The sequence below is a fragment of the Muscardinus avellanarius genome (genome assembly GCF_963383645.1).
Source record: "Muscardinus avellanarius genome assembly, chromosome: 5".
Taxonomy (NCBI): Eukaryota; Metazoa; Chordata; class Mammalia; order Rodentia; family Gliridae; genus Muscardinus; species Muscardinus avellanarius.
In genome coordinates, this window is record NC_137790.1 from 117,913,734 (window position 1) to 117,928,258 (window position 14,525).

At 42.4% G+C, this 14,525-nt stretch overlaps 1 protein-coding gene across 1 annotated transcript; it reads left to right on the plus strand.

The window, feature by feature from the left end:
* Positions 1-4,789: 4,789 nt before the first annotated feature.
* On the plus strand, positions 4,790-5,908 carry P2RY1 (purinergic receptor P2Y1; the record flags this gene model as incomplete). Its single annotated transcript, XM_080696890.1, has 1 exon — positions 4,790-5,908. One exon carries the CDS (start codon positions 4,790-4,792, stop codon positions 5,906-5,908), a length of 1,119 nt encoding a protein of 372 aa, XP_080553016.1.
* Positions 5,909-14,525: the final 8,617 nt, after the last annotated feature.

The window sequence follows — 14,525 nt, forward strand, 5'->3', positions numbered from 1 at the left end:
GAATAAAGGTCTTCAATGGAGAAAAGAGAGAGTAACCTTTATAGGCCTTATGGCTAGCTCTAGTTTCTATGACCTGCCTTGGGGAAGATGAATTCTGGTTTCTATGGCTCACTTTGGGGGAGGAGAAAAGGAAGAGGCAGGAGAGAGGGGAAGGTGAGAGAGAGCCTTCTCTCTGGAGGTTTTCCAGTCTCCTTCAGTTTAGGCAGCACACCAAAAAGTCACACTTCAGGGTATCTGAGCCTCAGCATATCACTACTCAAATACAAAACAAAACAACACATAATGTTTGAGGAAAACATTAAAGATATGCAATATATTATTTTATACTTTTAAGACACCTCTAATTGGAATCCAAATATGAACATGTATAAAAATAGGTCTTAGATTACATTTTTCCTTCATTAAATCTCATTTAATGTTTTGTAAATAGAAAGGTATCAACATATGATTATTAAGTACATGGAACTTATTCTCACAAGGCATAATTTTGATTTAAAATAGAGGTTAAATACATTATAAAACACATAAATAGGTAGTTAAGTATGCTGAATGTAAAGCAGTGTTTAAAAAAATTCTACTCTTTTTTTTGCAGTTCTGGGGATAGAACCGAGAGGCATTCTACCTCAGAGCTATACACCCAGCTCTATTTTTTTCCTTCCTTCCTTCCTTCCTTCTTTTCTTCCTTCCTTCCTTCATTCTTTCCAGTATTGGAAATGGAACCCAGGGGCATTCTACTTCCAAGCTACACCCTCAGCCAGTCCGATATTTTATTTTTTATTTTGAAACAGGGTCTCACTGAGTTGCAAAGGGCCTCACTAAGTACCTGAGGCTGGCCACGAATGATAATCTTCCTGTCTCAGTCTTCCAAATGCTGGGATTACAAGCATGAGCTACCATGCCTGGCTTAAAGATCTACTCTTTTTAACATAATTTTTAGAAACTTTATGATATAGTTAATATAACTCTCTACCCTAAATTCTTACAGTGTAAGTTTTGTGAAATTACTTAATGGTATTTGGATGTGGTACATTTCAAAACACATCATCCATTAATATATTTGCAACAGAGTTTTGAGAGTGAGTATAGATTTCTTATGTTACAAATGAAAAATGCAAAGGAGTGAGGAGTTAGGACTCATTGGCCACCCTTGACACTCTTAATGATTTTTTCCACTTCCTTTTCTTTCTTTTGCCCGACTGGGGATTGAACTCAGGGTCTTGTACATGGTAGACAGGTACTTTAGCACTGAACCACCCCCCCCCCCCCCGTACTAGGGATAGAACCCAGGGGCATTCTACTTCTGAGCTACAACCCTCAGCCCTATTTGAAACAGGGTCTCACTGAGTTGCAAAGGGCCTCATTAAGTAGCTGAGGCTACCAGGCGAACCAGGATCCTCCTGTCTCAAATACTGAGATTACAAGTGTGTATGCGCCACCACGCCCAGCTCATCCCCAGCCCTTTTAATTTTTATTTTATTTTTGTTGTACTGGGTATTTTACCAGGAGCATTTTACCTCTCAACCATACCCCATTTTTTTTTTTTTTTTTTTGGTGGTGGTAATGGGATGGGCTACACTCCCAGACCTATTTTATATTTTATTTGGAAACAGAGTCTCTTAAACCAGTGAGGCTGGCGTCGAACCTGTGCGATCCTCCTGTCTTCGCCTCCCGAGAGCGGGGATTACAAGCATGCGCCACCATGCCCAGCCACCCCAATCTTTTACAGTTTTTAAATTTTGAAACAGGGTCTCACTAAGTTGCTGTGGAGTCTCACTAAGCTACCCAGGCTGGTCTGTATCGTGTAATCCTTCTACCTCATCCTCCCGAATAGCTAGCTAGGCGTATCCTTTATTTCTCTTAATAGACTATCCATCCCAGTTAGTACCATCTTAACCAAATAATATAAAACTATTTCATGTGAAGGCACAAATTATAAAGTCATTCAACTTGAAGACTGAAAAACCACATAAAAGATACTCAAGAATGCAAAACAGCCACATTTTTACCCTTTGCCTGAGTTATTTACTCTAGTTTTATCATTGGCATTTATGATATTTAGTTCATTACAACTCATAACACTAATGTATAAGACTGTGTGTTTGGATATGGCCCTTCCTATGTAATTCTCTCTAAAGGACCATCTGTGTCTTGTGGGGTGCTTTCCTTTCTGGTATCAATGCCAGGAGTTTGTGGTTTTCCTTTTAGAATTTTTTTTTTTTTTTTGGTGGTACTGGGGTTCCTGGAAACCCTTCTACCTCCAGGTTACACTCCCGGACCTTTATATATTTTATTTGGAAACAGGGTCTCTTCAACCAGTGCTGCTGGCTTTGAACCTGCGCCATCCTCCTGTCTCTGCCTCCCAAGCACGGGGATTACAAGCGTGCGCCACCACGCCCGGCTTCCTTTGAGAATTTTTAAGGAAACACTATGATGAAATATTTAGGACCAGAAAAATCATATATATATATATATAATATATATTTTACTTTTGTCCTCTTAGGGAATAGCCTTTGATAATATTCCACATAAAATAAATTGTTAACTAGTAAACTGTCAAGAAGTGTTTCATTCCTGTGTGGTCCAATTTAATATGTTCCAGTACAGCAAACAATTGATTTAGTTTTAATTAAATGTACACTTTTTATGGTAAAAGGAACCCAGGGGTGTTTTTTATCACCAAGATACACACACACACCTCAGCCCTATTTTATTTTTTATTTTGAAATGGGGTCTAAGTTGCTGAAGGCCTTGCCAAGCTGCTGAAGCTGGCCTCCAAGCTGCCATTTTCCTGCCTCAGCCTCCCAAGTACTGGGATTACACGTGCCTGTCACCAAACTTGGCTTAAATGACTCTTAATACAATTTAAAAATGCATTGTCTAGCCGGGCGTGGTGGCGCACGCTTGTAATCCCAGTACTTGGGAGGCTGAGACAGGAGGATCGCACAGGTTCAAAGCCAGCTTCAGTTACTTAGTGAGGCTGTCAGCAACTTAGTGAGACCCTGTTTCCAAATAAAATATGAAATAGGTCTGGGAGTATAGCCCGGAGGTAGAAAGCCCTCGAGTTCCACCCCCCAGTACCGCCAAATAAATAAATAAATTCATTGTCTAAAATTTTGATACCTTCAAGGTAAATAAATAAGCCCTAGTTTTTCAATGAATGTAGTAATTAAGGAAATCCTCAGTCTGTACTTTAAAGATACTTACTAGGGGTCATTGTAACTAGTCACTTATAATAAATATGACTGGTAAGTACACACACACACACACACACACAACCCTTTAATCACTTTTTTTCTCTATATCAATATAAAGTTGTATCTAATATTCAAGTTACTCCTAAAAGGTTTGATTTCGAATGATGTTTTCAATGCTGTCTGTGATGTTTACCTACACGTACTTTAAGGGCAGGATGTGAGGAGTGTGCCTTGCCCAGTGGGCGTACTAGGTATCTATCAATTCAAATTGTCCTGAAGCAACTTGTCGAATTAACGAATGGCATTCTATAGGGGGCTCTTTTAGACATCCTCGCGCTGGTTTTACGAATGACTTAGGTTCATCAGCATCTGCTTTGCTTAACTCAAGTAAAAACAGTATCAGAATAAACAGGCTAAGAGAGAAGGGCCTCCCCCTGCTCCCCCGCCCTGGGACGCGCGCTTCTGGAGCCTCAGGTTCCTGGCTGCAGGCGCTGGGCAGCCAGCGCTCCGCGGCGGCCGGCGGGGCGTTCCCAGCTGGGACTGCCGGCTGCGCACAGCCTGCCAGCACCCAGCGCGGCTCTGGGGGGCCCTGGGGACTTCTGCGTCTGATCGGTCGGCCCTAGAGTTACAGACCTCGGGCTCCGGGCGGTCGGAAGGGTTTCCTGTGTGTCAGCAACTTCACTTTGCAGAGATAACCGGCGGAAGACGAGCTGCGCTCGCTGGCCAATCGCTCGCCAGCAGCCACCCTGACCCAGCGCACCCTCGGCCCCTGTCCCCTACTCCAGTAGCAGGGCGGAGGCTGAGCGCACCCGGGGACCTGGAAGACCCTCTGCCCAGTGTTCTCCCCGGCCGGCGGCGCCCTGGAGAGCAGGCGGGCAGGGCGCAGGCACGCCCCTCGCCTCCCGCGGACGCGCCCGGGTGCCCAAACCCCGCCCCGTCGCTGGGAGCCCGGCCCCGCCTGCCCCGCGCTCGGAGCCCGGCCTCGGCGAGCGCCCTCGACCTGCATGGACGGCGCGCGGGACTCCAGCTAGGAGCGCGAGGGTCTGCAGCCACGCGCGCCCCGATGGCCCCCAGGGGCTGAGCTCAGGGCTGGAGGGTCCTGAGCGAGCGGCGTCGCACCCCGAAACCGCACTCCGGGTGCCCGAGGTAGGAGGAGGACGATGCCCCCGCGAAGTTGATCTTGGGGAGCGGGAGGTGGGGTTGCGCCCTGTTCACTCCACGCTGGACCGCGGCCGAGCGCTTTTGCCTGGACCTCACCGCGCACCGGGCGTGCTCCGCAGCGCGGACCCGCGGACCTCGGTAAAAGCGCAGTTGGAAAGTTGTCGATGCCCTGTGCGCCCTGTTGTGTAACCGCGGCGCCGCCGGACTGACCGGGAAGTTGCCGGCCCGCCCTCCAGCCGGCCGAGCCGCTGCCCCGGGAGGATTTCATGGCCCTAGGAGACCGCGCGGCGTGGCGAGCCCCGGCGCTCCGCCCGGACCCCCCGCGACCCGCCCGCTGCACTCGCTGGCTTTGCCGAGGCTCGCTGCGCCCTTGGGCCTCGCCGCCCTCTAGCCGCTCGCGCCTCGGAGCTGCCGCCTGAGACTCCTCTAAGAGAATGACAGACGTGCTGTGGCCAGCTGTCCCCAACGGGACGGACGCCTCTTTCCTGGCGAACCCGGGCTCGCCTTGGGGAAACAGCACGGTGGCCGCCACCGCCGCCGTGGCCACTCCGTTTAAATGCTCCCTGACCAAGACCGGCTTCCAGTTCTACTACCTGCCGGCCGTCTACATCTTGGTGTTCATCATCGGCTTCCTGGGCAACAGCGTGGCCATCTGGATGTTCGTTTTCCACATGAAGCCGTGGAGCGGCATCTCGGTGTACATGTTCAACTTGGCGCTGGCTGACTTTCTGTACGTGCTGACTTTGCCAGCCCTCATCTTCTACTACTTCAACAAGACCAACTGGATCTTCGGGGATGGCATGTGCAAGCTGCAGAGGTTCATCTTCCACGTGAACCTTTACGGCAGCATCTTGTTCCTGACCTGCATCAGCGCGCACAGGTACAGCGGCGTGGTGTACCCGCTCAAGTCCCTGGGCCGCCTCAAGAAGAAGAACGCTGTCTACATCAGCGTGCTCGTGTGGGTCATCGTGGTGGTGGCAATCTCTCCCATCCTCTTCTACTCGGGCACCGGGATCCGGCAAAACAAAACCACCTGCTACGACACCACCTCGGACGAGTACCTGCGAAGTTACTTCATTTACAGCTTGTGCACGACCGTGGCCATGTTCTGCATCCCCTTGGTGCTCATCTTGGGCTGTTATGGATTAATTGTGAGAGCTCTGATTTACAATGACCTGGACAACTCGCCCCTGAGGAGAAAATCCATTTACCTGGTGATTATTGTACTCACTGTTTTTGCTGTGTCTTACATCCCCTTCCATGTCATGAAGACCATGAACTTGAGGGCCCGCGTGGATTTTCAGAGCCCAGAAATGTGTGCTTTCAATGACAGGGTTTATGCTACCTATCAAGTGACCAGAGGACTAGCAAGTCTCAACAGTTGCGTGGACCCCATTCTCTATTTCTTGGCGGGAGATACTTTCCGGAGAAGGCTCTCCCGAGCCACCAGGAAAGCTTCTAGAAGAAGCGAGGCGAATTTGCAGTCCAAAAGTGAAGACATGACCCTCAATATTTTATCCGAATTCAAGCAGAATGGAGATACCAGCCTGTGAAGGCAGGAGAATATGAAACACCTCACTTTTGTAACATGGTAGGATGCTTAATGGAAATGCTTTCTTCCTCTTTAAGTTCCCACTTAAGTTTAGAGAAAATTCAAACCAAGAAAGTAATGAGTTTAAAGGGGAGGGGGGGGTAGAAATGCTCACATCCGCTTTTAGTTTCTTTGGGTTTGTTTTCAGTCTTCCTTCTTACTAACTGCAAGTATGTGTAATAAAACAATATCACCTAGTTAAACATTTACTTTCTCATTTAAAATAAATCTACAGCCCTTTTCTACCCGAAGTGTGTGTGTGTGTGTGTGTGTGTGTTTGTGTGTGTGCACATGAATATCGGAGCTATTCTAATGTTAGTAGCTTCTCTAAGAAAACTAGCCACCTGAAGCTTGAGGAGTTTGGGATTTATCCAGGCTTTGTTATTTTTAAATAACTCCTGGTATGAGCAAACTGAAAATCCATATTCTCAAAAATATTTAACATAATATAATAAAATACTGAACTTGGTTCATTCAATAAAGAAATGAACAGATATATCTCTATGCTGGGTGTCTTCTCCAGTTCCCTCTAGGCATAGATGGTAGTCAAGTGAATTTTGGGGGGAATTTGATAGACAAGTCAAGTCAATGAGCATAAGAGCCTGAAATATGACTGTTGTCCCGTTATTTCTGAAAAACTGCCCACTACACCGTGGTTACTGAATGTCTGAGCAACGTACACATATTCTCTTGGTGGAGGACTGTGTGCAGAATCATCCAAACTGCATTTGTTGTCCCTGTAAATACCCTGAGCTCTGTTAGCCTTTGTGTGCTAGAGTGCTTACTTGTACCACCACTGTGCAATGCCTCAGGACACTGTCTGTATTCCAGGACAAGTGCTCATTCCCATCTGTAAAAACAGTTCTACAGAATCGCAGTTAAGTTGCGGGCTGAAGTTTGAGTGAAGTTGAGTAACTGCTGGCAAATGGAGAGATGCCAGGCAGGAGGAGAGTATTTCTCCGAAGAGGAGTCATTGAAAGTCATTCACAATGCATAACCTTAACCATAGGCAGCAACTGGAGGTGGGAGAAGAAGTGTTAGAATGACTTTAAATTACAATCAGTGCAATATTAAAAAAGGAGTAGGCAGAATTTGTATAGGTTTGTTGATAGAATGGGAGTATATGATCTTTCCATGAATGTCATACCCTAACATTTAAATGAAGAAGATAGATAATCATGGCAAGAGAAGTGTGGAAGATTATTTTTCCTAAGGTATCATAGTACTGAAAATCAGCTGTAGAAAGTTTACCAAACCAAAAGCAACCTGTACCAAGTACCACACTATTATCAAAGTATTAGGAGAGAGGAGAGGACTGTTTTTGATTTGTTGTCTGTCAGAAATTAATGAAAGAATGTAATATTTCAGCAGCTTTCATTTTCAATGAGGACTGAATTGCTGTGTTTTTTGCCCTTGAAATGTTCATGTTATGTAATGAGAATCATGAGGAAACACAGTTAATAATTGCAAATAAGTCAATCTAATATCTAGTGAATGTTTAGTTATAAAAGCTAGTCCCCATGAAGCCGGCATCAGACTTTGCAACCACTTGTATGGAAGCACGTTATAAGTAAAGCAACATGGGTTGATATGTTAAGTTAGGAAAGAGCCTGGGGACAGAAGGACCTGGGATTCAGATATTGATATCAGTTCTCGCTGTGTCCCAGTGGGTGGACATTATGAGACTTTCAGAGTTGCTTTGGTTTATCCAAACTCCAGACACTAAGAACCCTGAGGAAAAGCTGTATTTAGCCTTCCTATATAGTGGCCCTTTTTACAGGTTCATTCTTAATGTACAGGATTATGGAAATAATAAGTCAAGAAATAGCCTATTTTACACTGTCGCATTCCTAGGGAAGAAAGATTGCAAAGCTTTCATATGATGAGGCTCATACAACATTGTCCACTCTAGTATCCTAAAAGACAAACCCTAAAATACATCTTTATTTTACTGACCTTTTCAAACAAGGTCAATATTATAAAACAGATTAAAATTCCATAGCCTGGACCATACTTGAGCTCACAGCCTGATGGCACTCATTTCTGTAACATCCCCTTACTGTTTGTTTAATTATGTTTTCTTGCTTTTAGGGCTCAGGGTGCAAGCTTGACTTTGAATATGTGTTAAATACCTGCTTTCATCTCCTAGAGAACTTTGTGTGGGGTTGCGCATCCATCAATGTGGTAGACAGTGACTAGTAGTTCCCTGCTACTATTTGGCATATTTGATCTAAAGTGGTTTTCTTTTTCTTCTTGCATTACATAGCAAACAATGGGATGGGATTGCATGCCAAATAGTAATAAAAATGATTTTGCCACCTTCTTCCAGGCCAAAAAGAAGTCTCTGGAAAGACCTGTCTTAATGGTGAACCTACAAAGAGGGGCGGGACGAAGCAGCGCTCTACTAAATAAAAATCCGAAGCCTGCCAAATGAGGATTTGAGTGAGTATTTTAAAGCAGGGATCTGTTGTCATTTGGATGAAAGCACCTCTGAAACTATAGAATTAACCAGTTAACTAAATTTTCCACCACAAAAATATCTTAATGTAAAGTTCAACATTTTATTGGTTCCCAATTGGCATCTTTGACTCCTTGAACATCAGTTTGCATTGACACTGAAAGAAAAAGATAAACTAAGAAGAAATACAGCCTGAAACTCAGAATTCAGAGGCAAAATCTTGAGGTTGCCATGAAGTCGGTTGTGAAACTCTTGACTCTTTGAAGACCATTGGATTGAAAATGATTGGATGACATCCCTTTTATTGCAGTCATAAAGGACGTAGTAAAAGTAAATGCACAGCCAGGAGTACATAGAAATATCTATTTTCTATAATTCTTCAATTTAGTTCTTGGCTAAAAAGTCTCAACAAGGTTCAGCAATTATAATGTGGATGGGCCATGATCTCCATCTTCTCTGTCTTCTTAGGACACTCACAGTCTTTGGGTTACAGCTGGAATTCAACTGAAAGATGTGATACTAATTAGGGTCTATTAAAGCCTTAGCTTTGCTGGTCAGATTGTAACTATTGTAATAGTATTTATTGATGAAGCTCACAGTCCTTCAGTTGTACAGATTGAAAAACTTTCTTGAAAGACCCAACACACTGATGTAAATAATATTTATTACAATGTATAATAGTAATATGTCACATTGCTGTATTCACAAAATATATGAAGATGCATAGATGAGAGTTGTATATCATTATGCTTTTTAAAATATCAGTATCTTAAAAATGTTTGTGTCCAGATTTATTTTAGTCTAAAATATGAAAATCTGTTTCAGTACAAGTAATTGATTTTCCCTCGAAATACATTTGCATGTTTGCTTTTCTTGTTTAGGATTCTTTCTATGTAGGCACAACTTGGTGTCCAATTATTATAAGATCAATAGTGAGTATAAAATATCTTAGCCAGACTGGGTCTGTATTGTCTACATTTTATATATACTATAGAAAATTTATGTTATCTTTCTAAGAGATTTAAAATTTTCTGCCAACTACGGTCAGAGCTTCCTCTCCAAAAAGCAAAAAGCATTTTAGTTTTCATTCAGGTGATCTCCTATGTTTTATAAGTCTACTGGGATGGGCATTATAGACATATTAGAAATTAGTAACAAAGCTAAGGGAGTAGGGGATAGAAAAAGGCAGCTGATCCAATCACTTACTGCTCAGTTCTGAAATTTGTGCAATGTGTTTCTCCTTAAGATGAAATAGTATAATCTTATTTTTTTGTGATGGAGTTTTTCAGTAACACACTACCAGCAAGTTCAACATTGCTATAGATTTTAATATGCTTCCTTTGTTTAGCTGATAACTGTAGTTTCAAGTTTTTTAGTGATGACCCTAGTATTTTGGCTGCTGGGTTCTGTTACAGTTTTTCTTCTGTTGTACATTGTATTATATGCATCACAAATTAATATGAAGGTGAATATATGTTACATATCAAAATTTGTGAATTTGAATTATATTGTGTTTTAGTGTTTTTGCAAAAAAAATGTTTATTTTTATATTATCTGTGATTTTAATAGAGATAATTGAACTAGATTTATTTGTGACTGATAGTGCCATTGGACGAGTGGTTTGAAACAGTGTTACTTGACATTTTGAGCCTTCTCAGGTTTATCTAAATAGGTGGTAGCTTAACAAAATATAATTGTGCATACTTGTGTTAGTAATAAAAGTATATTTCCTGTAATAGCATAGTAAGTAGTGTTTGCATGCAGGAGTATGCAAAACCCTGTACGTGTGTGTGTACGTGTGTGTGCGTGAGTGTGTGTCTCAGGCATGACAGCCAACTTTGTATCTGCTATTTATAGTAGCAGCAGAGCTTCATAATTGTAGTCACTAGAATTGTACTTACCACAGACAATTACAATGGGAAAAAGACTCAATAAAACTATGAAACATGGTTTGATGGGTTGTGTTATTACATTGTTAGTACTGACAAGTTTCCCCAAATTTTAATGCATCATAAGGTCATAAAGACTGGCAAGTACTGAAGGGCATGTTGAACTAACTCAGGTATTTATTAAAATGAAAACTGAACCTTAAAAAGTGTAACATGAAAGAAATAATCCCAGTACAAGATAATTCCTAAGATTATCATTATTTGACATTATCAGTGGGAATGAGATTTAATTATTTAAAGCAAAGTACTAATATACTTTCTGTACTTCTCATACTGTGTTTAAAAAGACTCCAATCTTTTCTCATCTATTTTTTAATTTTACTAGTGTTCATGCTGGTAATCTTTGGTTTCTGTTTACTTGCTTGCACTGCTTTTCACAGATGTGATCACTAGGTACTTACAGTGAAAAAAGTGTATAATGGGATGGAGTCATGCATAAAGCATCGCCTCTTTTCATCTCAGAGGAAAAGGTAAGTGTGTAATGCTCCTGGATAGGTTTCCTGGTATTTGCCAAAACGGGTCCCCTGTAACAAAAGGCTGTATATAGATTCACGTCAATTCGTATTAGCTCCTTCAACAGATGTATATCCACATCCCACTGTTTGGGAATCCTCACTTTTTAACACCAGCTTTATTAGAGCTTTGTGATATGAATATGTGTGGGTATAGGTGTGTGGTGTGTGTGTGTGTGTGTGTGTGTGTGTGTGTGTGTGTGTGTGTTGCATACACAGAAATTATTTAGAAAGTTATCTTTCTGATTGAAGAAAAATTTACCCGAAAGCTTTGAACATCTTCTGATTTTGTAAATCACTTAGGGTTAGTTATCGAACCTGACCTCTTTAGAAGTCAATATGCATTTTCATTCCCGCTCTTGCCTTAATGGACTGGAATGTTTAGAATTTTGCCCCCGAATATGCTCAGAGCTTCCATTGCCAAATATAAAAAGGTTTTCCTAAATTCAAAGTAGATCTGTTATGGTTTAGAGATCTGATGGAATGGAGCATTATAGACAAAACAGATGTCACTAGAAATCCATGTTGCTATCAGCCCTGTGCTTGCTTGATTGGCCTTGCTAGGCTGTCATGCTCTGGGCTGAACCTTGGGGCTGCCATCCACAGCCAGCATGGCTACTGGGATGGACAGTCCAAAGGAGCAGCTAGGGATGGAGTCTAGCCCTGGGCTAAAGCTGACATTCTCCCCCTAGGGATTAAACTGAGTTGGAGGTTGAGAGGCAAGTTGGAGCTGTTTCTACCACAAAGAAGGAAAGAACACACTACCTTTCTTGACTGATGGGGAGAGATATCCCATGTGATAACAGAAAATCCTTGAGGATGAACTGAAACAGAAAGAGACCTTGGAAATGATCCAATTAATCCTGTCACCTTGCTTTGCAGTTGAGAACAAAATTTTCATCCCAAGGCAGATCTAGCTAAGAATGCAGATCACTATAATGGGTTATGATCAACACTGCAACAAAATGAAATAGAATAGCAGAGTCTAACTAGGTTAAGCCTTGGGATTTTCATTGCAGACACACACAGGCTCACACAACATAATACACATACTTATAACACATATGTACTTGTGTCCTAGGATGCAGGGACTTTTTATTATTTTGGACATGGTCAATAATCATTTGAAAATTTTCCATCTCTCTACTTAGTAAAAGGTGGCATAGAGTTAAAGGAATAGGAAATGAGAGGTTGTTTGTTTAAAAGTATTTTATTTGTTTCCTTTTTTTGTGTGGGTTAGGGGATGGAACCCAGGGAAATTCAACCTCTGAGCTACAACCCCTCCCCAGTTTTTATTCTTTATTTTGAAACAGGGTCTCACTAAGTTGTGGAGGGCCTCACTAAGTAGCTGAGGCTGTCTGTGAACTGTGATCCTCCTGTCTCAGCCTCCCAAATGCTGGGAGTACAAGTATGTGCCACCACGCCCAGCTAAATTATTTTAAATCAATGTAAAGTTATTTAGTTTTAATTTTGCTTTATGCAATTGTTCTTTTTTTGTGGAACTGGACATTGAACCGAGGGGCATTCTACCTCTGAGCTACACTGCCAGCCCTATTTTTTTATTCAACTTGAAAAAGAGTTTCACTAAGTTGCAGAGAACCTCTCTAAGTAGCTGAGACTGGCTGAGAACCCACAATCCTCTTGTCTCAGCTTCCCAAGTACTAGGATTACAAGCGTGCATCACCATGCCTGCTTCAATATGATTGTTCTTTATTCTTTTAATGTCATTATCTTCTGAAGATTCTGTTCAGAATTCCCAAAGAAACTATTACAGCAACATTTATCCTATATCTCAAGATGCCTATTCACAGTTAAAGAGAGTGTAATTCTAACTCAGATTCATGAAAATGCTGGTGGCTTTTCATGCTATTTCTTAGGATTGAACACTTAACAGTAAAGCCACACACCCCACACTTGTGTTTAAGAACATCAGCTCTATGGTTGAAAATCCGTAGGCTCGACTCCACCATCCCCCTTTTTCACCTACTACTACCTGTGTATCCTGAACAAAGTATTTAAACTCTCTTGGGTATGTGTTTCTCAACTACAAAATCTCATAATAATCTACAACTCAGAAGATACTGGGAGAATTCAATGAATAAAATATTCAAAGCACACCACGAGGCACACAGTTAACGGCAGGGGTGCCATTTTCAAGGGCACTAAGGGTACCCCCTCTCCATGTGTCCTTGGTCACTGATTTAGATTTCTACTGTATTCTTTCCTGCCAAGGAGGCTTTGTGAAATTCATGTAGAAATTCATGCTACAGGACCGATAAATTTTGGGTGGGGGTACATTTAGTTATTGTTTTTTCCCTTTGGGATGCTCCCTCGAGGGGCTGAGGTCAGACAGCAAGTATCTGCTTTGTGATGCTTGACACTAAGACTTTCGCCAAAGGGAAGCAAAATAGAAGAAGAGTCTGCCGACCTCCTTTGCTGGTCGCTGCCTCCCTGGCTCATGGTTTATTTTAGTCATCAAAGTTTAGAGCCTGGTCTTCAGTTTTACAGATCCAAAAACTCGATCTGGACGGTTCATCTAGAGTTCATCAACACTGAAGGACTGACTCACACCACGCAAACAGACAAGAGAATCATTTAGCAGCCAGATTGTCAGTGTTAAGTATACAACGACTGGATCCGAGTCACAGGAACAGACGTCTGCCTTTTTGTTCAAGGGGGATCTAATTATGTATTAGAAAGATGCTTGCAGAGCTTTAAAAAAAAGAACAAAGATTGGAGATATTCTTAAAAAGCATTTCCACCAAGATAGAGCAGTTGAAAGAATGACCTTTCCCTAGAGATGTTGGTCTTGCTAATCGGCCTTTATCTTTTGCTTGCTAATCAGCATCTATCCTGCACTCTGCCTGCCTAGGACAGCTTAACAGCACCAAGGGGGAAGATTTCCCATTTGCTTCTATCTTTTTTCAAATCCAAGGTCTAACGCAAGTTAGGCAAGCGCTCTACCACTGAGTCACAACCCCAGCACCTTGCCTATTTTCTTTTAAAATTAGCCAGTGCTATCATTACTACTTTGCATGCAAGTTGTACTTTAGAAACATCTCCTAGCTAGCGAGTATGGGAGGAGGATGGTGGTAGGAAGGGCTTCAGGGTTGCTAACTTGGAGATACATGCAAAGACATCCAGTTGCAAAGGTGCAGTATGTCACTGCAGATGCCATTCCAGAGTTTATGGCAAACTTGTAGCTGGAGATAGAAGTCTGAACATTGTCCATGTGAAAAATGACAGCTATAACCATGAAAGTAAGTACATACACCCAGGAAGTATATTCAGACAGACAGGAGAGGGCGGTAGGGGAGGAGCATGTGTGAGTCATAGCAAGTCCAACGATAGAGATGGGCATTGAAGGATCCTGAAAGGGAAGAACTGAAGCTGGAGAGGATTCAGGACAGCTCCCTGAGGAAACCCATCCTCAGAAGAGAATTTTAGGGAAGAGGTAATTCTGTGTAAATCCCTACAAAAAGTACCACAGAGAGTCTACTAGACTTAAAGATTATAAAGACTTGGAATTATTGATGGTGCATTTAATCCATAAAACAGCCATTATCAGCCAGGCGTGGTAGTGAACGCTTGTAATCTCAGCATTTGGGAGGCTGAGACAGGAGGATCACAGTTTGTGGACAGCCTCAGCTACATAGTGAG